The sequence below is a fragment of the Alosa alosa genome, chromosome 4 (genome assembly GCF_017589495.1).
Source record: "Alosa alosa isolate M-15738 ecotype Scorff River chromosome 4, AALO_Geno_1.1, whole genome shotgun sequence".
Lineage (NCBI taxonomy): Eukaryota > Metazoa > Chordata > Actinopteri > Clupeiformes > Clupeidae > Alosa > Alosa alosa.
The window spans coordinates 5,355,672-5,383,171 of NC_063192.1; the positions used below are offsets into that span (position 1 = coordinate 5,355,672).

The 27,500-nt window shown below is 44.3% G+C and overlaps 1 protein-coding gene across 1 annotated transcript in view; it reads left to right on the top strand.

The window, feature by feature from the left end:
• adcy6a (adenylate cyclase 6a) overlaps window positions 1-27,500 on the top strand; it is a 60,150-nt gene that overhangs the window by 13,707 nt on the left and 18,943 nt on the right. Inside the window, 2 exon segments of the mRNA XM_048241555.1 lie at window positions 25,306-25,455; window positions 27,304-27,425. Of these exon segments, the coding sequence (XP_048097512.1) occupies window positions 25,306-25,455; window positions 27,304-27,425 (272 nt within the window).

Genomic DNA, 27,500 nt, shown 5'->3' on the forward strand with positions numbered 1-27,500 from the left:
TGTCGGAAACCCTCAATGGCTTTCCAGCCTAAAACTAAAGCCAATCAACTAATACTGCCGACAGAGATAGAGAGAGGAGAGACGGCTCAGGAGGTCAACCTTTAGGGATTGGTGTGTGTGTGTGTGTGTGTGTGTGTGTGTGTGTGTGTGTGTGTGTGTGTGTGTGTGTGTGTGTGTGTGTGTGTGAGAGAGAGAGAGAGCAAAAGTGAGAGAGAGTTAGTAAAAACTAGTACACTAGCTGCGTTTCCATTACAGCTTTGCGCAAACTTGAAGCAATATTTGTCAAAACTAAATTGCAAATGGTCGGTGTTTCCATGAAGTGATGCAATGCGATTAAATATGAGTGTAATCTTCTCGAAATAGTATTTTTAGATAAATTTGATAAGTTTTGACAGTTTATCTTCAATTGCATCCACCAAAAGCCATGGTAGTTAAATTGAGGTGGGCGAAATGTAAAGGGAGGGAAATTTCGAAAACTAAATACTTGGCAGTGTCAACACGTGACAATTCTGGGAGGGCATAGTCCACATTTAACATTACAAATGCTTGCATTTTGTTATTACTTGAAGAATACTCTGTCTCATTACACCACACAAAATTCTGTCTCATTACACCACACGAAATGTGCCACTTTTTGAACGTGTTTAGTGTCATGTGACTCAACTAAATGCAAAAAATAGTTTTTGCGCTATTTGCGTGTTTCCATTGCTTGTTTTTCGTTTCTCATTTTAGATTTGCGCATTTTCAGGGTTAATGGAAACGTACCATGTGTGTGCTGCTGGTGTTAGTTATGTGAGCCGGACCACCTGCCACCTCTTTGTGTTCACCTTCACTCCTCCCCAGGGCCACACTCCACTGGATACACACACACACACACACACACACACACACATGCACACACACACACACGTGGACACACACACACACACACACCGCACACACACACACACACACACACACACACACACACACTCACACACACACACAAAGAGAGATGCAATCACAAAACAGATTGACACATAGGGTCACACTCCCACACTGGGACGAATCAGTGCAGACGTACACCCAAAAATACATATGATCAATACACAACACACACACACACACACACACACACACACATTCTGTGCCTGATGTAGAACACAAGATGAGAGGGAGGAAAACTGTGAATTACTGGGTGAAGGAGGTGTGTTTTGTTGTGATGATGATGAATGTGATGTGTGTTAAGAGGTGTGGGCTGAACTATGTTTCCTTTCAGCTGTTCAGAGGCCTTGTTCAGCTCAGTCCAGTCACTGTCCTCTGTTCCTCTGTTACGACCAGGAAGGCCCTGCAGCCAGAATTCTTATGTCACACTGTGTTCTCACTCACTTTCTCTCTCTCTCCCACACACACACTCTGTCTCTGGTAAACAAGTAAACATGAGATCTGGGACTCTCTGTGTTTCTGTGTTTTTTCAGACTTACTCAGAGAAAAGGCACTTCTCCTCTCTTGCTTTCCTCTCCATGCCCCTCCTATCCATCCCTCTCACACCCCATACATCAACCATCGGCATTTGCTCCTCCTAACTCCAATCCTCTCTCTCCTCTCTCCTCTCATCTGTTCTCCTCTCCTCCCTCCTTGCATCCTCCTCTCCTCTCCTCTCCTCCTCTCCTCCTCTCCTCCTCTCCTCTCTCCTCTTCCTCTCCTCTCCTCTCCTCTCCTCTCTCCTCTCCTCTCCTCTCTCCTCCTCTCCTCTCCTCTCCTCTCCTTTTTCCTCTCCTTTCCTCTCCTCTCCTCTCCTCTCCTCTCCTCCTCCTCTCCTCTCTCCTCTCCTCCTCTCTCCTCTCTCCTCCCCTCTTCTCTTCTTCTCCACTTTCTTTTCATCTCCTCTCTTCACCTCCGCCCTCCTCTACTTCTCTTCTTCTCTCTTCACCTCCGCCCTCCTCTACTTCTCTTCTCCTCTCTCTCTCCTCTCCTCCTCTCCTCTCCTCCTCCTCTCCTCTCTTCACCTCCGCCTCCTCTACTTCTCTCCTCCTCTCTCCTCCTCCTCCTCTCCTCTCTCCTCTCCTCTCTCTCCTCCTCTCTTCACCTCCGCCCTCCTCTACTTCTCTTCTCCTCTCTTCACCTCCGCCCTCCTCTACTTCTCTCCTCCTCTCTTCACCTCCGCCCTCCTCTACTTCTCTTCTCCTCTCTTCACCTCCGCCCTCCTCTACTTCTCTTCTCCTCTCTTCACCTCCGCCCTCCTCTACTTCTCTTCTCCTCTCTTCCTCTGCTGTTTTTCTCCTCTCTTCTTCACCAGCTGGAATCAATTAGCATGAAGCACACACAGTAGTAGTGAAAGATACACACCCACAGACACATACACACACACACACACACACACACACACACACACACACACACACACACACTCACACACACACACACACACACACACAGAGGGAGATGCAGTGTGGCGTGGCACAATAGTCCCCTGTTCCTGATGGCCACCTCCTCGGGGCCTCTCCATAAACTGTTCGCTGGCCTTTTTAGAACACAATCCCAAACTATTGTCCAGTGTGTGTGTGTGTGTCAGCTGTGTTTATGTGTTAATGTAGTAGTGAAATATCTGTCCTTCCACAACAATAATTTGTCGCACGATAGCTTCTGTGGTAATTATACCCCATATTTGTGTGTGTGTGTGTGTTTGTGTGTGTGTGTTGTGTGTGTGTGTGTGTGTGTGTATGTATATGTGTTTGTGTGTGTGTGTGTGTGTTGTGTGTGTGTGTGTGTGTGTGTGTGTATGTGTATGTATATGTGTTTGTGTGTGTGTGTGTATGTGTATGTATATGTGTTTGTGTGTGTGTGTGTGTGTGTGTTTGTGTGTGTGTGTGTGTTGTGTGTGTGTGTGTGTGTGTGTGTGTGTGTATGTATATGTGTTTGTGTGTGTGTGTCTGTGTATGTGTGTTTGCACGCGTGTGTTTGTGGTCTGGCTATGGGTGAATGCATGTGTGTGCTTGTGCACGTGCATGTGAGGGGGATGTGATGTGGGTGTGGGTCATGCAGGCAAATGCACCAGAACACATCCCTTTTAGCACCAGAACACATTCCTACTAGTCCCCCTGGAGTCACAGGCTCTTGAATGCTCACCCATCCTTCTCCTGCTTGACGGTGTGTGTGTGTGTGTGTGTGTGTCTGTCACCAACTCAGGAACAGGTGGATGAAAACACCTTATTTTGCAGGACGCTAAGTGGCATAATCTCAATCATACTTTATCGCTGATAATACCAGAAGTAATGCCTTTAGTTTGGGCCTTTGTGAACTTTGTAGAACATTTCTAATTTCTGTTAAAGTTTCAGTATTTTATATGCTGTTGCATTTTATATGCTAGTCAGAGCATCAAATATATTGAGAGTTGTCAGGACAATAACTAATAGATAGAACTTACAAAATGTTTTATTCTGAAAACTGTTGAAAAAGCATTGAGTCTTCTAAACAAGCCTTCCAAAATAATGCATGGCAACGGTCCCTTCCCCCACAGATCGGATCCCCCTGAACTGAGGTCCTCCCATTTTCTCTGTTTGCTAGTCATGCTGGAGGAGAGCAAAGGAGAAAGTGGAAATACAAGCAGGTCAGCTTATTTGGGCAGACTTTTCACCAGAGTAGCCCCCCCCCCCTCTTCTAAGAGCCACCCAGCGGTTCCCCAGTCCTCTTTTGTGTGTGATCAAGTGGCCCGAGCGCAAGAACACCACAAATATTTGTTTTTCCATTACCAGGTGATTAGCGGAGGAATGAAAAGCCTGGAGATAAGAACAGGCCGCTGGCTACGCGGCGGGGCCGCTTCTTATTTACCCATCAGCCAACGGTGTCCATCTCGGAGGGCCACCTGGGACGGGTCCATGTAGTGGACGTGTGCCAGGGATACTGTTGCCATGGATGTCTTGGCCGCAGGCGGGGTCAGGAGGGCTCGTTGAGCCCAAACACCGGCAACGCTGCCTCATGTTACATTGGGTGTTGCAGCGCTCTTATCAATGCATGCGTGTCAGGGCTGGGGCGTTTGTCAGGCTTGCCTGCTATCTCTCTCTCTCTCTTTCTCTCTCTCTCACTCTTTCTCATTTTTTCTCTGCTCACTCTTTCTCTTTCCTTCTTTCTCATCACTCCTGTCAGCCTCTCCATTTCTATTCCCCCCAACACACACACATTCTCCCTGCGTTCGTGTTTTTTCCCCAGAGTTTGTTTGTGCTGGCCCTCTTTACAGATTCACTCACACACACAGTCCACTCACACACACAGTCCACAGCATGTGTGTGTGTGTGTCGATGTGCGTGTCGCGTGTCGCGTGTCGCATCGCGTCGCGTCGCGTCGGCGTCGCGTCGCGTGTGTGTGAGCCCTGATGTGCGTCGGGCACAGAACGGAGGGAGCCCGACTCCTTATCGGACTGATCTTTTCAGGGTGAAAGATGGGTCATCATGAAACCAGTTTGGTCCGTCAAATCTCGGTCTGTTGATCGGGCAGCATGGTGCTTACCACCATGGTGCTTTCTGTGGCTGTTGGCCATGAGGAATCAAAGCATTCAAAGCATTCATAACCACTTTGAGTCGGAGATTCAGGTAGAAGTTGGAGCTGGAGTCTATTGTCAACGGTCTTTGGCTTTTGGTAGCCAGTCAGCATAAAGCTCACTTAATTATTTGTGTGGGTGCCAGATAAGCTAGGTATCTGCTAAAAGGGGCCATTTTATAGAGGCCAGGGTTGTAATTAGCTCTGTAAAATAGAATCTGAGGATTTTTTTGACAGACCAACGTTGCATGCCTTCTATATTAATGTCAGAGAAGAAGGTAGAAACACTATGTTCATCCATTCTATGTCATCTTTAACTTAATCAATGTTTACCTGGTGGAAGGTGTGCCGTGTTAACATGACACCTGAAACCTAAGCACCGTTGCCTCCAGCCCCCACTCTCTCTATAGCATTTAGGTAGCATGTGGAAACCATCGTGGGTGTGGCATGAATGTGATGAGAGAGGCAGAAAGGTCAGGGCACATCTGATCTTGACACCACACCACCGACACACTCTTAACCTCACTCATGAATTATGTGTGTGTGTGTGTGTGTGTGTGTGTGTGGAAGGGGCCATTGGGGATCATGTCGCACAAACTGTTGCATTTACACAAGATGCGAATCGTTGACGAGGGGAAAAACACCGCCAGCTCCCTTGTTTGCGTGCACAGCTGCTGCTGTTGTTGCTCCATGTTGTGCCGAACGCTCCCTTCCTGTGTGTTCACCACTGCTCTCTGGTCAGCTGGAGACTGAGGGGGAGTAAAAGTTCATTTTTACATTGTGCAGGAAGGAGCATCGATTTGCATCTATGTGTTGCTGTTTTTCTGTTGCCTGTGAAACTGTCAAGTTTCAAATTGAGCAGTGACATTGTTACAAAGCTAGTCCAGATCTCACTACAGGGCTAGAGGTTTTCAGTTTCAGTAACAAAATGCAACACATTGTGGTCTCAGACACTAGACGGTAGACGCATGACCTCGACCCAGAAACAAACCCATTTATAAACGCAAAGATCATTCCAAAAAAGGGAGGGGATCACTGGAGCACACAGATATTAAAGTTGCTTATTTGATTTATTATTATTTATTATCATTATTATTTGATTTATTTTTTTGGATCGATGCAGCAAAAAAATAACATTTTGATGTAGGTTACATCTTCATCAGAGGCCATGAGTCCATCATTCCAAGCCATGTTGTCGTGTGGTGCACTACCATGTTCACCTTTGTGTCATGGCTACATTCAGGTTCTCCTTGTTCCGCCCCCTTGAACAAATGCAAATCGTTTGCCCAAGGTTCATTCTGTCTGTGTCTACTAGGGTTGGGAATCAAAATATTAAAATCGAGTAGAAACAATAAGAACTGGAACGGGGACCAATAATCAGAACTGAAGACCGAAATAAAAAAAAACTAAATGTTTTGAATTTTGTTTTACCTATTAATTCATAAACATGCACCGTTGTAATGTACATGCAATGTAATGACCGCTGAAACATAATGACCGCTGTCAATGGCAACTGGTTTTGTGCTTCTGATTCACGTGTTTCATATCTCTCCGCAAGCGGTCTGGTCACTTCTTGCAATAGAACTTCATTCAAAGGGGAAAGCAGGTGGTTGATCAGCTGTGTTCTAAAGAATGTTCACTGCAAAAACTGCTTATCTAATAAAATCTAACCAAGATTATTAGTCTTATATCAAGATAAAAATAACTAGTTGGGGGCCAAGCAGCGAAGCTTCTACGTTTTCCTATTATTAATATTATATGCAACGGGAGTCTATGGCAGCCCATAGAACCGTATGGTAAAAAGTTGGGAAATTTGGCACACTGATTGGAGACGGTCCCATGATTCATGTCACCAAGTTTCATGTCGGCAACTCGAACCCTCTAGCGCCACCAACAGGCCAAAGTTGGACGTGCGTTCATGCACGTAACTTTTGACCTGTTGGTCCGATTTTCAAAAGTCAGGTATTGTTGGAATCCTTGGACCAAGCCGAGTTCAACGCATTTTGATTTCATCAAAAACACTTAAAATGTATCAGGGGTCACATACTTTCTCTGATTCCCACCAAATTTGACACAGATCATCTTCAGACCAAGCCTCACAAAAGTTATCACTTTTGTCTTGGACGTATTACCGTTAAGCCCGTAAAAAACCAATCAAAATTTCGCGGCCGCCAAACAAACAGGAAGTGAGCTCATATCTCAGCAACCCTTGCATGTATCAAAACCAAACTTGGTACATTGACTCATGACCCCATCAGGAGGACCCTCAAGAAATTGGGTGACCTTTGACCTCTAGGGGGCGCTGTAATTCACAAACATGTATTTTGGCCTGTAGCTGCTGCTGTGCTTAGAATTAAATTGTACTAGTGGTGTCTGGTAATACTGTGAAAGGTCCTTAGGTCAACTGAGGGCAACTTGTCACATCAATATAATTTATTCGGCCGCCATATTTGATTTGATCAAAAACACCAACAATTTCGCACAGGTCACAAATTTCATCTGATCTTTACCAAAATTGGCACAGAACATCTTCAGACCATGCCTTGTCACTTCATTTATTTCTGTAACAATTGATAGAAGCGTTAAGTCCGTCACATCCAATCGAAATTTGTGGGTGAAGCCGTAAAACAGGAAGTGAGCTCATATCTCAGCAATTGTTGCATGTATCAAAACCAAACTTTGTACATGGACTCATGACCCCATCAGGTGAATGCGAAGAAATTTTGTGACCTTTGACCTCTAGGGTCACTGCAATTAGCAAAAATGCATTTTGCCTTGTAACTTTTTTTAGTGCTAGGCGTGAAACTTGCTTTGACAGCTTATGGCCATGCGTCTGATTGCAGCATTGAGCTAACAGCATTTCGTTGCCATGGTTACTCCGGCCCATCTGCTTGGCCCCCTCATTGCTGCTTGCAGCTATATTTTGTTTTGTTTTCAGTATAAAGAGACTTACCTAGCGCTTTCTCGTGAAATGATTTGACTTAATTTAAGAAAAGTTTGACTTATTTTTAGACATCTCATCCTGAAAACAAGCAAATTTTTCTGCCAGTGCGTTAAAGCAAATTTGTCCTAAAAACAAGCAAATTTGTCTGCCAGTGCGTTAAGTAAATTTGTCTTGATAAGACTCCTTAAAATAAGTCAAAGTCTTCTTAAATTAAGTTAAAATGATCTTACGGGAGAGCATTAGGTAAGTCTTTTCATACTAAAAACAATACCAAATAGTTTTTTTTTATCTTATTACAAGATTAATAACACTTGGTTAGATTTCATTTTTTGCAGTGTTTGATCCAAGTTCAGCATGTGTTGCGAACTATTTGTTTCTCAGCAAAAGCCATGATGAAACGGTAGCAAATAAATGTAAACAGACACATTATGTGGAGTTTATTTTTTCGTTTTGGCAAGTAGCTATATAATAAGTCCCTTCAGGGCGAAGCAAGATGTGTTGGGGTCCGGTTCGCCCTGTTGGGACTTATTTTCCCGATAATAACCGACGTTCTATACATTATCCCTTACATAGAGGTTGGCATTGTTGTGTTTTGGTCTCTATGGTTTGGCAGATAGTACCGGACTGTGGAACAGAAGTGGTTCTACCAGGTCCGGGTTCTGGTTCCATTTGTAGAGATTAGCTGCTGTCATGGCTTGTGGACATGTGGTCATGTTATCCTCATGTGTCTGCCCCTTCTGTGGGACAGTCTGAGCCCCCCCACGCTCACACAAACACACACACACATTACAAACACACTCCCCACCCACCCAGCGTATGTTTGAGTGTGGTGGTGGTCGCCATGGCAACACAGCTAATGGTGGGTGGTTTGGAGCCGTCTTTGGCTGTGAACATAGAAGTAATGGAGGATGTGTGTGTGTGTGTGTGTGTGTGTGTGTGGAGGGAGAGAAGCATCACTCTGGACTGGGAAGACCACCACAGAGTCCTTGCCCAGCGCATGTGTGTGTGTGTGTGTGTGTGTGTGTGTATATATGTGTGTGTGTGTGTGTGTGTGTGTGTTGGTGTTTATGTATATGTGTGTGTGTGTGTGTGTGCGCCAATGGCTGTATCCATATAACTGAGTGTAGCTGGTTTCACAGCACGGATAGATAGGAGGGCTGTTTACAGTGAGGGTGTCAATCTCTATGTCAGTGTCCTGCCTGGCAGCCTCAAGCTCACAGAAGCTTATCTTTTGGCCAGCAGACTTGTGTTTGTGTGCATTTCTGTCTGTGTGTGTCTGTCTGTGTGTGTGTGTGTGTGTGTGTGAGAGAGAGAGAGTTTGGGAGGCCTGTGACGCAGAAACTTTGTGTTGTCCCAGGAAATTTCATTGTGACTCAGACCCTCATGCCATTTCAGATAAAAGGGATTGCATGGAATTGGGTTGTTATTGTTTCTCCATTTTTCATCTTTCTTCTATCTGTTGTTCTTTTCTCCCTATGGTGTGTATCTCTTTCTCTCTCTCTCTCTTTCTCTCTCTCTCTGTCTGTCTGTCTCTCTGTCTGTCTTTAGCCTTAAAGGTATTACTCATTATCAAATTATGATTTTTCATTTTCTGGGTGTAAACATTTGATTATGATTGTATGACAATTTCAGAATGTTCAAGAATGTCAAATATAGCACAGACTGTTCTGGAACAGTTCTGTCTAAAAACGTTAAGAATGGATGTCAACACAATTGTTTTGTTTTGTTTTTTTACAAAAAAAGATCTCTCACATGCCACAGAGACAGCCTTTTGCTGAAGCTTTGCCCTATTGATGATTGTTTTTTTGAATCCACCAGATATCACAATTTAGCTATGGCTATGGAATTGGAATTGTGAAAGTGGAATTGGGAATTGTACCACCTAACTGTTAGCATTGTAGCTACTGACTCTAATTTCATTAAGGCTAATTATTCACTAAGCAACTTTAGTGGTGACATAACCATCTACACATTCACAGATTTGTTAGAGGGATTGACATGTAGTATTCATTTGTGCAAGTTGAATAATTAATAATTCAGTCATAATCAAACCATTAATACACAGAATACACAAAAAATGACTAAAAACATTCCTTGACAAAAAAAAAACGGAAACAAATTCCTCTGTGTGTGTGTGTGTGTGTGTAAGTCAGATCACAGGCTGGGCCTAATTGCTTGCTCTTCTCAAGAGGACAAGGGCAGGAGGTTTGCATTGTACACACAGAGCCGGACAGTGTGTTTACGCAACAGGACACCTCTCTGCGTCTGGACCGTGATTTTGTTTGCGTGTTAGTGTGTGTAAGATAGAGACTGAGAATATTAGCTGCGATTGGTTTCCTTGAAAGAGGGAGGCAGCACTGCTGATGCATTAGGAGGACATGCAGTCCTCACAGGCAATGCTATTGGCTTTCTGTTAATGAGAAATTGACTGGATGCAATTCTGGAGTCCAGCTGTTGAAAACAACTCCAGTGTTGTTACCATGTGTGCTTTTGGAGATGATTGGATTGACGGGGCTAGTCAACGGAACAAAATTTAGCTGATCTCCTTCAGGTTGTGCATTTTTGGGTTTGGATAGTCTGTTTAGTGTGGGTATAATCTGCCAGTATTGCTAGCTTTATTTGTGTATGTGTGTGTGTGTGTGTGTGTGTGTGTGCGTGCGTGCGTGCATTTTCTTTTTTTTAATCTTGATGTTTGTGTAGGAGTAAAACTGCACAGAGAAAGTGACACATGAACAAGTTTTTGCTGCACTGCCTATCCAATACAAGCCCCTCCCTCCTCCACTCCGACCTCACACAATCAGCCACACCCCACCACCCCTCTCCCAGTGGACAAGGACACTTTGACGCAAAGCTGCCTGAATGTGGAAAAACCATTACTCTCTGTGCCTATGACCCCATTGATGCTGCGACGATTAAAGCTCTTTCGGGTTGCATGGAAGCCCATAGCATCCCAAAGCAGAAAAGCAGGAGAGAGAGTCTCTTAGTTTTGACCTACTAGCAAACCTCTCTCTCTCTCTCTCTCTCTCTCTCTCTCAAACCCTGTCTCAAACGCATGAGTGAGACAATGTGGAGAATACGCACAAGCAGGTGAGATGATGTGTAGAGATGTCTGTGTCTCACATCAGCAGGTAAGACAGATTGGAGAGATGGTTCCGTCTCGTAGACATGAGCAGGTGGTTCTGTCTCAGACGTGCAGGTGAGATGATGAAGAGAGCTGTTTGTGGTTGGAGCTACATGTTTGGGTATGGAGGGGAGAGACTTCACTCCCTAAGCTTTGGAATGGGGTGTAAACCTCTGTCTGTGTGAGTGTGTGTGTGTGTGTGTGTGTGTGTGTGTCTGTGTGTGTGTGTGTTGTGTGTGTGTGTGTGTGTGTGTGTCTTCCCTCCACCTTTGTGGCTGCTTTGAATCCTCTGTAGTTTACCTCAGTGCCCACGGGCCAGTGAGCTGGGCAGACGGCCGTCAGCGGCCGGTTTCAGTGCTGCTTTATCAGCCCTGTGGACGATAAGGATGCAGCAGGGCGTGGTCTGCAGTCATGACTACCATACAGCGCTCGCTCTGAAAGTCTTAGATAAGATAGCACAACCCCCTCCACTCCCCACAACACACAAACACACACACAAACACACACACACACATGCTCTCTCGTGCTTTCTCTCTCACATACACATGTATACACACACACACACATTTCCCTCTTTCTCTATCCCTCTCTCTTTCTCTCTGTCTCTCTCACTCACACACACACACACACACTCACATTCTCTCTCCCCCTTTCTGTCTCTCGCTCACACACACACACACACAGAGATGCACAAAGGCATCACCTGTGGAATATGCCTGCCAGGACACATTGTCAACTGTGACAAAACACAACATGTTGTTTACTTTGGCTTGTGTGGTTGAGAGAGAGCGAGCGAGAGTTTGATTTCTTGTTTGTCGTGAGCGTTGTGTGGACAGATGTTTGAGAGGATTCCAGATATCTGGACTTCTCTAGAGACGCACCGCAGCACGTGCGGCAGATGGACTCTCCACTGCCCGCCACTAGCGTCACATCAGTCACTGCTCACAGCTGGGAAGGGTCTTACACGGTCCACTGAGACACAGCGTGTTCTCCTTACGGTGTTGATGAGGATGACTGTGAGCAGGACGATATATTCCAGTCATGGCTAAACATCTTCCCAGGCCCTAGTTTCATTGACAGGCAACATACAGTGTCTTGCACATTAACGAAAGATACCACGAAACATGTGGGGTCACTGCACTGACCCTTCCATGTTTGAGCTTAGGGTCTTGCTCATGGTGTGAATTAGTTTTAGTTCATTTTTCCTTGTTTGTTGCCCGACGTTGCTTGTTGCCCGTCAATGAAAACAGGAGCACTTGCATTGCAGTGGCTCAGTTGGTAGAGCAGAGTCATCACACCCCCCAGTTAATTCGCTAGCCTGGTTTCTCAGGGAACACACAGACTACTGCTGACTATCGATATCTGTTCTGAAAGTGACTTTGGATAAAAGTGTCTGCTAAAAGAGTGAATATTAATGTAAAATGCAATACTTCCGTGCCACAACATGATAGATAGATAGATAGATAGATAGATACATACATACATACATACATACATACATACATACATTGTTCTCCTGACTGTGGAGACTCATGGTGATTTGTGCTTCCTAAGCCAACAGCAACGTCACCCTTAGTCTTTTGTTTCCAAAAATAATATCGTTTAGAGTAGAGCAGCCGGCTGTCGTGTCAGTGACTTGTGAATGTAACTTGTGGTCACAGGATACCCAGAGGCACACCACACGCCTCCAGTTCCACAAACTGAGCTTTGTCTCATTGCTTTGAATATCTCACCAAAGGTACACACCACAGAGGCCAATGGGGCAGACGGGAACCACAACACATTTGTGTATAAATGTGCCAGTTCAAGCCTTCAGCAGGTTGTTTTAAACAGCATATGGGCAGCATAAATCGGCCCTGAGGAGACTGAAAGGAAAGGACATCGCTGCACCACTTTTTTATTTCCAAGGTTGCTGGACGCCCTTGCTTATCTACTAGGCGATTGTGACACATCACACTGTGTTCTTGGCATTGGGGAGCCTTGCTCAGGTAGACTAGGCCCATTTTTGCAAAAAAGTGAAAGTAAGTGAACTGACTTTAGATGTTTTTCATAGAATCAGGTTGTAGTCCAAGGGCCCTGTAGTCGTCTAGTGTGTGGCTCTCCTGGGCATGAACTTGTAGAGACCCCCAGGTGAACCTGTGGCAGCGTCGGCAACTGCCCTGTAAATAGGTCCTGGGTCGCCTTTGGCGTGAGCGCGTGGTATTTGAGCCCAGGCCGCTAAGTGGGAGCAGAAGAAGTTGTGGTTGGCTGGGGTGCACAGCTGTGTCAAAGCGGCATCTAAGGAGTGGAAAGGACGAATGGGGAGGACTACACGTCGCCCCCTGCAGGAAAGGGGGACAGGTGCAGCTAGGAAGTCTGATAGGGCTCTGATCTGTTCTTCTTCCAGACTTGTTACTTGATTATCCAGAGTGTGTGTGAGTGTGTGTGTGTGTGTCTCTGTGTGTGAGTGTGTGTTGCGTACCCTTACGAAAATTTACTATGGTTTCATATGATTTTTATACAGTAACCATGGTATGGTAAATCATTAAATTTAACTATGGTAAATCATAGTGATAACAATTACTATGCTCCTAACCATGGTACTACCATGGTTTATCCATAGCACTTCATACTACCTGTACTACTATTGTTTTAACATCCCTTTTGAAAATTCACTATGGCTTCTTATGGTTTTCATACAGGAACCATGGTATCCATTGTTTCGATGGTTACCCAAAAAACATGGTTGGACATAAAAATTTAAAAGCCATGATTATTTGAAGAACCATTGTTATTTTCCATAGTGAAACCATGGTCAATTTTGACAAGGATGTCCAGGTAGATAAATAGATAGATAGATAGATACTTTATTGATCGTGATCATAAATTCAAGGTCCCAGTAGCTTAAAGACATCACACACAACATACAACATAAACAGGATGATAAAATAACCAATCCATATGAATAATATGGACAATAAAAGATACTATCCACATGAATGTAGTAAGGAATGTATGAGCATGAGACGCTTGCAGTGACAGGGCAGGGACTGACCCTGTGATTCAGTATGCATGGTAAGGTGCTCTATGAGATTCAGTATGCATGGTAAGGTGCTCTATGAGATTCAGTACGCATGGTAAGGTGCTCTATGAGATTCAGTGTCATGGTGGTAATGCAAATGGTGGGAGTCCGGTGGCATGACATTGTGACAGTCAGCTACAATTACAACACCCACGACTCTCTCTCTCTCTCTCTCTCTCTCTCTCTCTCACACACACACACACACACACACACACACACGCGACGCGCGACGCGACGCGACGCGACGCGACGCATACGCGCCGCATCGCGCCGCGCACCTCACTCGTAGACACACCCACTGAGACACACGCACACACACCCCTCCCACGCACAGGACTAAGAAGCAACAGTAGCGTGCATAGAAAATGTCTTGCTGGTGTTGAACGTCACACAAGAGTGGAGATGAGAGGTCAGCCACTGTTTCCCGCTCACTGGAGAGAAGGAGGGGGAAAGCACAGAGAGAAAGAAGAGAAGAAAGAGTCATCTTCATTGTAAACTGTCAGAGCACAGCAACTCTGTGATGCAGGCATCTAGACTTACAGCCAGAGGCCAACTTTCCACAACCGCAAATAAAAACCTTTAGAGTGGCCCACTGCAGTAGCTCTAGAATGGACGGACGGACCCACACACACACACACACACACACACACACACACACACACACACACACACACACACAAGGGTATAAAGCCCTTACAGTAGCCCACTGCAAGAGCTCAGGGGCAGTGCTGTGCCCATGGGATTGGAAACAGTAGAATTTATGACAGTCCTATTCTAAACAACATTGTGCTCCACACCAGATGCTGAATTGGAAGGAAAATAACTGGCACAAAGTGGCACAATTGCTTTATCTACATCCAGAATACATGTGACTTGCGCCAATATTTATTTAAAATGCTTTACGTAAGTATCAAGTTAAGATGCTTCTGTAATACACTTGTCTTATCTTAAGTCAGGAAGATTGACTGAGGAACAGTTCCTTTTCTGTCTTAAATTAGGTCTTAAACCTACTTACCACGGTTATCAAACAGTTAAGATCTACGGGTTTGGAACTTTCTGGAATACGACCACAGATGCAGGACCAAGACCCAGGCTAGATCCAGACATGGCTAGATGGAGATGGAGGCCACACAGGTCAGCTGTGCTCCAGGGTCAGCTACTCTCTGGGCGGGACTGTGACTTTTCACCCCAAAGCGGCCTGTCTGGGCGGTCATTAGAGTAGAGACAACAATGGCTATCTAATCCCCCAATAGACATAATGGGTCCTCATAATAAACCGGGCAGGCTGAGGTGGACAGAGATGAAATAATGACCGCACAGAATCAGACAGACATAACAGATGATGGCGTGACTCATCAGTGGGGGGAAAAAGAGACACTGTGAATTAGAATTAGATAATGAATGAGGAGATGCCCTCTAAACACATACACACACACACACACACATACATGCGCACAGACACACTCACACACACATTCACACACATTCACACATACTCATACACAACATGCATGCACACACACTCACATACACACATAAGATCACACAGACATGCATGAGCACACATAGACACACACACACACACATAATCACCATTAGTTGGCGACACTCTAAACCACACACCTAATCACACAAGGGCTCCCTCATACACTAACTAACACATTACATGACCACGCACACACACACTCACGCACAAGCTAAAACAAAGGCACACTTGCACACGTGCAAACACTCTGTATGACAAAGGCTCTAATGCCCTCACCCGCTGTCTCTGGTCTCTCTCTCTCACACACACAGAGACAGAGAGGGAGAAAGAGAGAATGACAGACTCACACACACCCCTCTGATTAGCTGAAAACAGTACCTGCTCATTGTCCACTTTTTCCCAGCTAGGCCTGACGTGCTGTAAGAGGTTGTGTGTGTGTGCATGTGTTTATTTATGTGTGCGTGTGTCTGTGTGTGTGTGTGTGTGTGTGTGCGTGTGTGTGTGTCTGTGTGTTTAATGCTGACTGATTTAGGAGGCCCTCACAACTCATTTACATTAGCAGGAAGCCCCAGTCCAGTGCCGGGGCATGAGCAGATCGGAGCGCGCTGTCTAAGCAGCAGCCTTCAGGGGACAGACTGTCTGAGAGTGGCACTCTGCTTTTACAGCCAATGTCAAGAGAGAAAGAGGGAGAGAGGTTAAAAGAGGAAATGAGAAGGAATGAGAGAGGGAGAGAGAGAGAGAAGGAGGGGGTAGTGTGTTAGTGAAAGATAAATAAGTTGAAGAGAATGAGGTATATGATAGACTGAGAAAATGAGGAAATAGAATGAGATAGAGAGAAAGAAAAACAAAGAGAAGGATGATCAGCTAAATAAAGGAGAGAGACAATAATAAGACAGGAGGATGAAAAGAAGAGAGGAATAAGTAGGGGACGTATAGGGAGAGACAATAACAAATGGAATGGTAGAGTTCTAGAGGAGAGAGGGAGAGAGAAAGAAGAGAGAGATGATAGACAGTGATAGGTAGCATGAGGGAATAGAGGAATGAGAAGAATGAGAGAGAGAGAGATGGGGGTGGTGTTGCCTGTGGCCGCCTTTATTTCAGGAGGGTGATGGTTATTGGTGATAAATCACGGTCCAGACGCAGAGAGGTGTCCTGTTGCGTAAACACACTGTCCGGCTCTGTGTGTACAATGCAAACCTCCTGCCCTTGTCCTCTTGAGAAGAGCAAGCAATTAGGCCCAGCCTGTGATCTGACTTACACACACACACACACACACACACACACACACACACACACACACACACAGACTCTCTCTTTCTCTCTCTCACACACACACACACACACACATGCATGCATACTGTATGCCACAAACCTACACACACACACACACACACAGAAAGACATACACACACTCATGTGTGCATCCACACACACACCCTCATACACATGCACAAATGCACACAGCAGCCGTAACATGTCACTGTAATGCACTCATGTCAGATGATGCCTTTCGTGTCTGTTCCCGTCCCACACACACACACGTACCCACGCACGCACGCACACACACATGCACGCACGAACGCACACACACACGCACACACACACACACAAGTACGCATACACCTATACACACACACACACACACGCTCACGCACACACACACACACACACGCCAGGTTGCACACACTACTTTTTTCTTTTTTGCATTTTTGTCCTTTAGGTCGTACTTGAATAGGGAGGAGAGTGTAAACAGAGCAGAGCTTAGAGCCATCTGCCTAATGTCACCGTCAGACCTCTCCTCTTCTCCCACCGCTCTGTCTTTCCTTTCTTCTCCTCTCCTCATCCCCCTCTTTCTCTCTCCTTGCATGTTTCTCTCTTTTCCTCTCTTCTATTCTCTTCTCTTCTATTTTTGCCCTTTCTCTCTTCTCCTCTGTCTCCTTTCTTTCCTCTCTCTTTTTCTCTATTCTCTTCACCCCTTTGACCCGCGTCCCTCTCTCCTCCTCGGCTTTCTTCTCCTTTCTACTCCTGTCTTCTTTTCTCTTCTCTTGTCCTTCCTACTCCTTTCTTTTCCTGTGCTTGCTTTTCTTTTCTGCTACTCTCATCACTCTGTCCTCTGGTGCCCTGAGCTTCTCTGTTTCGCTGTCTGTTTCTGGTGTCTCTCTCTCTCTCTCTCTCTCTCTCTCGTTGCTGTTTGTTCACTTCTGTTGTCCTCACTCTCTCATCTGTCTCTATCACTCGCTCACTCCACTCCTACTGTATCAACTCTTGCTCTCTTTTCTCTCTATTGCCCCCCCCCTGTTTTTTTCACTCACTTTGCCAACTCCGACAAGATATTATAAAATGCTGCCGCCACCACCTCGCCCAGTTGCCTGCGCTGTGTGGTGATGTCATCAACATCAGACGGGACGATGGCGCAGCAGATAAACGGTGACACAGGCCGTGCACAGGCAGAGATTATCCCACTCCATCTGCTGTCTCCTGATTAGGCCATAATTAATTTGATTCAAAGCAACATTTGTTAAATTGATACAGACCAATTCCAAAGTCTAATTAGATTGGTCATTAACTCTCCCACCCCTCCTCATCAACTGCACACACACACACACACACACACACACACACACACACACAGAAAGCACAATCAGCAGGTACACACACAAAACAAATACACACACACACACACACACAAAATGTTGAAATCAGGGAGATCATTGTTTACTATGAGCAGAGGTGGAAAAAGTACGAAAATATCGTACTCAAGTAAAAGTACCAATACCTTGATGAAACATTACTCAAGTACAAGTTAAAATACCGATCTGAAAATGTACTTAAGTAAAAGTAAAAGTAGTTCATTTAAAATGTACTTTTAAGTAAAAGCTACTTAGTTATTTTTTTTTTGGGTTCCAGAACAACCAGTTTTACCAGAGACTTTCTAATGAGGAGATACAGCACTCAAAAAAATCCTCCATAGTAATGCATGGGGTTAGTCAGTTGTCTACAAATATCACAACCCTTCCGCTGCAAAACGTTGACATGTGAGTACATTGAGCCAATCATGTGGTGTGTTGTAAAATACATTGAGCCAATCATGTGGTGTGCTGTGAAGACATCGTGCCAATCATCTGTTGTGATCTCGCTGCTGGAGCAAGATTGGTGTTGTGAAGCCTTTTACGCGCACGCATTTCTGCCGAAATAGATGCACCTATAAGTGCCCAAAAGTGTTGCAATATGGCCGCCCGGGGAGGTACTTTGCCTGAAAAGGACTTTGGTCCTTAGTTCGAGTTGCTGCAGCCAGCAGCTAAGGCAGCCATGTTCATGCTCCCAGTGTGTAGCGCCAGCTGCAGCAACTCGAGCTAGGTAAAACCGATTGTTTCAGTTTTGTTCATACCGACAGCACTTTCGGTGACGCTTGAGAAATGGAGATCTATGTGAAAAATCACCGGAGTTCTCCTTTAAGTTTGAGCAGTAGTTGATTTTCAAAGTTAGTTGCACTCATCCTTGCGTCGCTTTGCAGTGAACAGTAATCCAACTGAAAAGCCCCTCACAGGCAGCTGAGGCAGGGAGGCCAATGTTGAGTTGTTTTTTTATATTTGGAAACAAGCAGAAGGTTCAGCAGATTAAAGGGCGTCGAACTGGGGGGAGAGTGGGAAGTATAGGGCCCCAATGGAGGAGAGGGCCCATGAAAAGTGGAATACGGGGGTACAACATTTTCACCAGGCATTAGTAATAACTCAGGTAATCCACACATAAAAAATCCAAACAACTCCATAAGTAGAGTCATGTGTAATGAAGTGGAATAACACAGGGAAAAAGCATTGAACAAGCTAAGAAAAAGCACTAAGGCAAGGAAAGGGAAGGAACGAGCTGGAATCTGTAAGTAGTTAGAGTAGTTATCCTTTCTATCTGTGCAAATTAATATAAGCTTGGTTAGTATATTGATGGGCTATAAAAAGGTTTTTCATTACCAAGGTGTCACACAAGAAACATTTCATGATGGATAAAAGCAAAAAGCTCTCCCAAGACCTTTGCAACCTTATTGTTGCAAAACATATCAATGAAACTGGTTACAGATGCATTTCAAAACTTCAGAATCTTCAGTAAGCAGCATGGGAGCCATTATCTGCAAGTGGAAGAAACATCACTGCCATGCAGGATCTCCTCGCAATATTTCTGACCAGGGAGTCAGAAGGATAGTCAATTCCAAAAGCCAAGGACCACTCGGAGTAAGCTCCAGAAAGGATGAAGGCAGCCAATTCAATTAAATTCAATTAAACAGTTCTGAAGTAACTAAAGATCAGGTTTCACAAGAGGGACCCCTGGAATCTGTTTAGAACAATGGGCCAAAATCACACCTGATACTGTGACTAATACGTTTTGTCATACAGGAAATGTCTTGAAGCTGTCTTTACAAACAAAGGCTTTTCCACAAAGTATTGAAGAAATCCGCTCAGTACTTTTTTCCTGTGTCATTCCACTTTAATACACATAACTCTTATGTTTGGATTTTTATAATGTGTGTTAATATAATGTGTGGTGAAAATTTCTCAATAGACTCACTGGAAATTTAAGCTAATTACTGAAAAAAAAATATATATATGTCCACCATATATTTATTTTACCTGAATATTTTAACTTCCAAATTAAATGTCAAAATGAATGTCAGACGAAATTTAAAAGTTTGACTGACTGGATTTTGTATACAAAACATAGTGAAAACTGTCTAAGGTCACTCTCCCTTGTTAAAGAGCTAAATGGTTTAGTCCGCCTGCACGGTTCATAAGGTAGTCTATCTTTGTTTATTTAGTTGAGCATCGCTAGTAGTGGACCGCTAATTGTTGTGCTGCTGGTGCAATGTTTTCTCCAAGAAAGCCAAGTCAGGTTACTAAAAAGAGAGACATCAAAATGAGGGAAACAACTGCTAATAAACTTCTTTCCAAAGAAAGGTGAGCACAAACGTCCAAAAACACGAAATCCCATGGTGTTTGCTTGAATATCACAGCTATCATTAGTGCTAAAACGAACTGAGACAACCCATTGAAATAGCGGAAAATACACTTTCATAGGTTAGGCTACACATGTAATCTGATGCATCTCGTGATCCAGCTCCATCTCAATCACTTTCAGAAAGACATGGCTTCAGCTTGATTCACGCCCTGTTGTAGGCTACATGCTGATCATTATCACTAGGCTAGTGGTTTAGGGTGCGATTTCTTTTCTCTCCCTTTCTGTTTTCGTTAGTCTTAACTTTTTTTTTTTTTTTTACTCAAGTAACGGATGGGATTTTTTTATGTAGCCGGCACAATACTTCACTCAAAATGTAATCAAGTAAAATTTAAAATACCGATTTTATAAACTACTTAAAAATACAAAATACACAGAAAAACTACTCAATACAGTAACGTGAGTAAATGTATTTCGTTACTTTCCACCTCTGACTATGAGCTACCTGTTGCTTAAAGAATACCTTTGACAGGAAATAAGAAATTCAGCTTGCTAGTATGAAAGATAGATGGGAAGCTTTGTCAGTTTTGTGAAGATTGTGTGTGTGTGTGTGTGTGTGTGTGTGTGTGTGTGTGTGTGTGTGTGTGCAGTTGATGAGGAGGGGTGGGAGAGTTAATGACCAATCTAATTAGACTGTGTGTGTGTTGACTGAGTACCATGTAGCTTCCCATGATGTGACCAGAGACATGATCAGGTATACACAGTCCAGAGACATGATCAGGTAAACACAGTCCAGAGACATGATCAGGTAAACACAGTCCAGAGACATGATCAGGTAAACACAGTCTAGAGACATGATCAGGTATACACAGTCCAGATACACAGTCCAGAGACATGATCAGGTAAACACAGTCCAGAGACATGATCAGGTAAACACAGTCGAGACATGATCAGGTAAACACAGTCCAGAGATATGATCAGGTATACACAGTCCAGAGACATGATCAGGTAAACACAGTCCAGAGACATGATCAGGTAAACACAGGTACGTGTTCTAACTGGCATGGCACCTCACTTTCTATTAGGTACTCTTTTATGCCACATACTTTTACAGTGGAAAACTAGTACATGATGTAACAAGATCTACTTGTATTTCTTATACTTACAGTATATCAGAAAAGGGATATTATGCATTGTAAGTTGATGTGAAGTACGCCCATGTACGTAAAATGGACCTGTGTTATAGGTCAGACTATCTATCCTAAAGTGGACTATAACGTGGTACAGATCAGTACTTAGCTTGAGAAGCATATGGGTCATTCCACGTCAGTTCAACCAGGGCCCACGCACTTAGGTCTCAAACAAAAAATTCTGAAAAAATTACCAGGTGTACCTATGTTACCCAGGAGACACACTGCAAAATTACTCCTATGTAAGATCAATACTTTCCAAGATACAGCCAGTTGTACAGGGGGAGGGGGGTGTTCGGCCTCTTTTTTTGTCAAAGTTCACAAGCCCACAGCGCAAGAACTAAACCATGTAGGAGGCTCAAATTTTGCATGCTGGTACATAAATAGGAATAGTATGTAGCAAAATCGTCACGTTTGGTCTGGATAATCCTGCATGGTCATAGCTGTCCCTCAAAGTTTGTAACAAACGCTCTCTAATGCTTTCGGAAGTGAGGGCTACAATACGCATCAAAAGGTGCGGGCGACTATTCCATTACACTTGCTGGCAATCAAAGTAGTGGACATGCGTTAAATAACCAAAAAATACAAACATGGATCGTCCTAGCAATAACCCCAGGATGTTTTACCAAACACGGTTGAATAACACAAGGACACAAACGGTAAAGCCGTGCTTTATAGAATTATTGTACCGGCGGGAATCTACAGTATAGGCCAGCTCCATTCATTCACTCATAAACAAAACAAAGTGCGCCAAGATCGCTACCAGCAACCCCAAAAATACCCACAAAACAACCCACAAAACAATTTGTCAAGTATATTGTTCAATAGGTCAAGACCGTGGAATAACTAAATGTCCGAGAAAACAAAACAATGTCCGCTAATGGCGGCAGCCTCTCCGCTAATGCAAAAAAATAAGGAAGGACATGGCGGTCCGGTTTTAAAAACCCCGCGTCTCACCAGCCTGTCCTTGTTGGCAAACGTCCGTCCAGATGAGTAATCCCCATATAGAAAAAAAGGCAAAACATCCAACAATGTCCTTTAGAACAAAAAAGGGTAATCCGAGACCGTGCGACGATACTCCAACACTCCGTGAGTCCAACATGACAAAAACATAGGCCTGTTCAAGGCTGCCCCTACCTAACGCGGATACCAGAACCTAAGAAAACTTTGAGCCTGTCCCATTTAACGCCTCCCATTGATTGACAGGCCAATTGATGGGAGTTCCTCATTATCAGAGTGAAAATCAGTCCTATACCCGTGTGTTTTACTTAATTTCTGGTAGCCTATCTAATGTTCATGACTCACATAATTACTATTATACCAGCAGTAACATTCAAAACCATATGAGTACATGCTCAAAATAAAACACATCATTTTAATGGGTGACCATTACAAGTTGATACAAATTTTATTGGAGTTTTTGGCTGGGCTCTGTTTAAGCCTTCAGAAGACATATTTGTACTCAACATAGGCTCTTGAATTATTTTCCTTACTGAGATAAGTAGAAACACTCTCACAAAAAGCAATGAACAGAAAACAAATCCCTTCAGGGTCTGAACAGCATTTTTTAAATATGTTTTTCTTTATTCTCCATGATCCCTTCTTTTTGAAAACACCAATTTGACTTGTCTTATGCAAATCTTTCTTTTGACATTTAATTTCCATTGACATTAATATGTTTTATATAGAGTCACCACACTGCCACCTGTGGTTGTATAGAGTAACCTGTGGTAGCTCTATACAAAACATATTGATGTCAATGGTGCATTTTGCCCATATTCAGGGTGGAAAGTGAAAAAGAAAGATTTGCATGAGACAAGTTCAACTTCTGGTTCAGGCAATAGTCACCTCACGACTCGACTACTGCAACGCCCTCCTGACAGGTCTCCCAGCCTGCGCAGTGAAACCACTTCAGATGATCCAGAACGCCGGGCGGGCGCGGCCTGGTCTACAACCAACCCAAAAGGGCACATGTTACCCCGCTGCTCATCCAGCTACACTGGCTACCTATGGCGCCTGCATCAAATTCAAGACTCTAACGCTTTGCCTACAAAGTAGTCTCGGTTCTGCTCCCACCCACTTTGAATGCCCTCATACAGACATACGCTACCTCCAGACCACTCGCTCCCTCAGATCTAACGACGCTCTAGCTCTACCACCGGCACGCCTCAGGCCAATCCAAACTTTTCTCATCTGTTGTTCCTTGTTGGTGGAACACACTGCCAGTTCCTACAAGGGCAGTGACATCCCTCTCCATTTTCAAAAAACTCCTGAAGACCCAGCTCTTTAGAGAACATCTCCTCACATAACAACACTTACAACAAGTCTTGCTGATCCTAGCACTCACCAGCCGTCTTAAACTGACAAGTAACTGTTAAAAACAGCACTCACTGATGCACTTATTCTTACTGTACTCTAATGCTTTTTAAATTGTCCTAAAATTGTTGAGAATTGCTCTAAAACTTAAACTGTTTACCATGTTGTAAGTTGCTTTGGCTAAAAATGCTTCAGCCAAATGTAATGTAATGTAATGTAATGTTTCAAAAACAAACAAAAAAACAAAACAAAAAAATCAGGCACAGAGGTCACTGTGCATTTGGAATAGCCCTTACGTAACCATCGCTGTGACAACCTTGAGTAAACCTGCTGTCTGTTCATGCATCCTCTGGACTCATTTGGTGCCCACCCTCCCATTCAACCCCTCACCCAATATCCCCTCACCTACCTAGCTCCACCACCCAGACACCCCCCCAGGAAGTGACTACACTCTTGTTTCCTGTCTGTCCATGGGGCAGCATGGAGTAGCTGAGCTGCAGCAGCAGGAGCAGGATGTACTCTAGGCTGCGCTGGCTAAAGGTCCTAGAGTGTGTTCTCATGGTGTAGAGGCGAAGAGGGCCTTGGTGTGGGTTGACTAATATCCCCACAGGAGTGTCTTTTGGTTTCTTGAGGTTCACATGGGCCAAAACTGAGAACGGTCCAGAACCCTTTGAAAAAGTAGTGATTCACTCTTACTATTCTTCCAACTTCTGCCCCCTCCCCCATTGTTCCTCCATAGCCTTCTATAATTGACGCCCCTTGCTTCCCATTTCACCTGATTTCTTTCTGTCACTCTCTCTCTTTCAGTCTCTCTCTCGCTGAGTCAGTCTTTCCATCACTGTGTTTATCTGTCCTCACACTCATTCCATCTTTCTCTTCCTCTCTTGCTTTCCCTTTCCATCTCCCCCTTTCTCTACATCACACACACACACTCACACACACACAAAAACACACACATATGCACACATACGCACATATACACACAAACACACGCACGCACATACACACACACACACACACACACACACACACACACACACACACACACACACACACACACACAGACACACAGACACACACACACACACACACACACACAGACTTTCATCTATCCTTCTCTCTCCATCTCCCATTTTCCTGTCTCTCTCCCATTGTGGGGCAGCCATGGCCTACTGGCTAGCGCTTCGGACTTGTAACCGGAGGGTTGCCGGTTCGAACCCCGACCAGTAGGTACAGTTGAAGTGTCCTTGAGCAAGGCACCTAACCCCTCACTGCTCCCCGAGCGCTGGTGTTGTTGCAGGCAGCTCACTGCGCCGGGATTAGTGTGTGCTTCACCTCACTGTGTGTTCACTGTGTGCTGAGTGCATTTCACTAATTCACGGATTGGGATAAATGCAGAGACCAAATTTCCCTCACGGGATCAGAAAAGTATATATACTTATACTTATACTTATTTTCCTGTGTCTCCCATTTCCTTGCCTCAATCCCTTCCTCCATCTCTTGCTGTAGCACTTATTCTTTACATAGCTAAACATAACTTGGCCATGTGTTAAATCTCTCTCTCTCTCTCTTTTGTACCATGTTTTACTGTTGCTGTTTTTTAAAGTGTTCCATAGAAGACTTCGATCCATAGATCCATACAATAGTTCAGTAAAGGGGTTTTAACAGTTTCTCTCTCTCTCTCTCTCTCTCTTTCTCTCTCTCTCTCTCTCTCTCCCCTCCGGCTCCCAGCTGAGTGCCAATGTGCTGATCTTTTTGTGCACCAACATCATTGGGATCTGTACGCACTACCCGGCCGAGGTGTCCCAGAGGCAGGCCTTCCAGGAGACACGCGGCTACATCCAGGCTCGTCTGCATCTGCAGAGGGAGAACCAGCAACAGGTACACACACACACACACCACACCAGCCTTCACTACGTACAGTACACACACACACACACCACACCAGCCTTAACTACGTACAGTACACACACACACACACCACACCAGCTTTCGCTACGTACAGTACACACACACATACAGATACACCACACCAGCTTTCACAACGTACAGTACACACACACACCACACCAGCCTTCACTACGCACAGTACACACACACACCACACCAGCCTTCACTACGTACAGTACACACACACACACCACACCAGCCTTCACTACGTACAGTACACACACACACACCACACCAGCTTTCACTACGTACAGTACACACACACACCACACCAGCTTTCACTACGTACAGTACACACACACACCACACCAGCTTTCACTATGTACAGTACACACACACATACAGATACACCACACCAGCCTTCACTACGTACAGTACACACACACACACACCACACCAGCCTTCACTACGTACAGTACACACACACACATCATACAAGCCTTCACTACGTACAGTACACCTGCAGGGAAAGAGACCAAGAGCAGGTACACACACACACACACACACACACACACACACACACCACCACCACCACCACACCACACTAGCCTTCACTATATACAGTACACACACACACCACACTAGCCTTCACCACATACAGTACACACACACACCACACCACAGATTTTGCTCATTATATCAAAACTCTACACACAGCCAAACAATATAGCACTTGGAGATAAATAACTCACATCTATGCCAAAATGAAACACTGCAATGAAAACTATCCTTTCTAAAAATGCAATTATTGCAACAAAACCATACCATTTGAATTATTCTTTCAAATCAACAGCAACACACTGATGTGCTTTATATAAACACTACAGTCTTTCTGTTTTTATTGTCATTTTCTCAGACTCAGTCTTTTGTGAAGCTCAAAAGTAGTCTAGTAAAGTATTCTTACAGAAAAAAAGAAAAATAGAATCACACTTATCAATGCAATACTGTACGTGAATGTACTCTAAACAAATAAAAAAATGTAGCAACAAAGCAAAAGTTAATTTTTATTTTTTATTTTTTAAAAACCCTGCCTTCTGTTCAGATTCGGCCACAAGTCCTCGTCAACATCAACGGGGAAAATATCACCTTGTGGGCCATATCCACCCTTGAACTGACCCCACCTCAATGTCTCTGCATGCCCCTTCCATTTCTTGCAAAAGAGGCATGCAGGTATGTGGTTGGTGGTCATATACTTTTCATTGGCCCACTGCAAATAATTCTTCAATAGGTTTTAGAAATGGGGAGTAAATGGGGAAACACAAAACTGTACACGGTACTCAATGTAAAAGTACACACTTGAACAGGTACACAATAACTTACCTGAAGTCTATTTGTAAGTATATATATACTCTTTTGATCCCGTGAGGGAAATTTGGTCTCTGCATTTATCCCAATCCGTGAATTAGTGAAACACACTCAGCACACAGTGAACACACAGTGCTCAAAGGCACTTCAGCTGTGCCCACTGGTCGGAGTTTGAAAGGGCAACCCTCCGGTAACAGGTGTTTTCAGGAATCTGTGTGGCTTTTACCAGATTACCAGATGTGCTTGCATTTTGAATAGAAGTGTTTTCCCAATGATAACAGGAGATTTTACTTTTGAATAAAGTGTAATGTAAGAATTTGTGTTCACCCTTTTATTGCCTCCACCTTCATCAATATGTGACACTCTCTCTCTCCCTCTCTCTCACCATCTCTTTCTCTCTAACCATCTCTCTCTCTCTCTCTCTCTCTCTCTCTCTCTCTCTCTCTCTCTCTCTCACACTCACACACTTTTCAGGAACGCCTGTTGCTGTCCGTGTTGCCAAGGCATGTTGCCATGGAGATGAAGGCTGACATCAACGCCACGAAAGAAAACATGATGTTCCACAAGATTTACATCCAGAAGCACGACAACGTCAGGTCTGCCATCACCACCCACCCCTTCTCCACAACCTTCGATCCACACACACACACACACACACACACACACACACA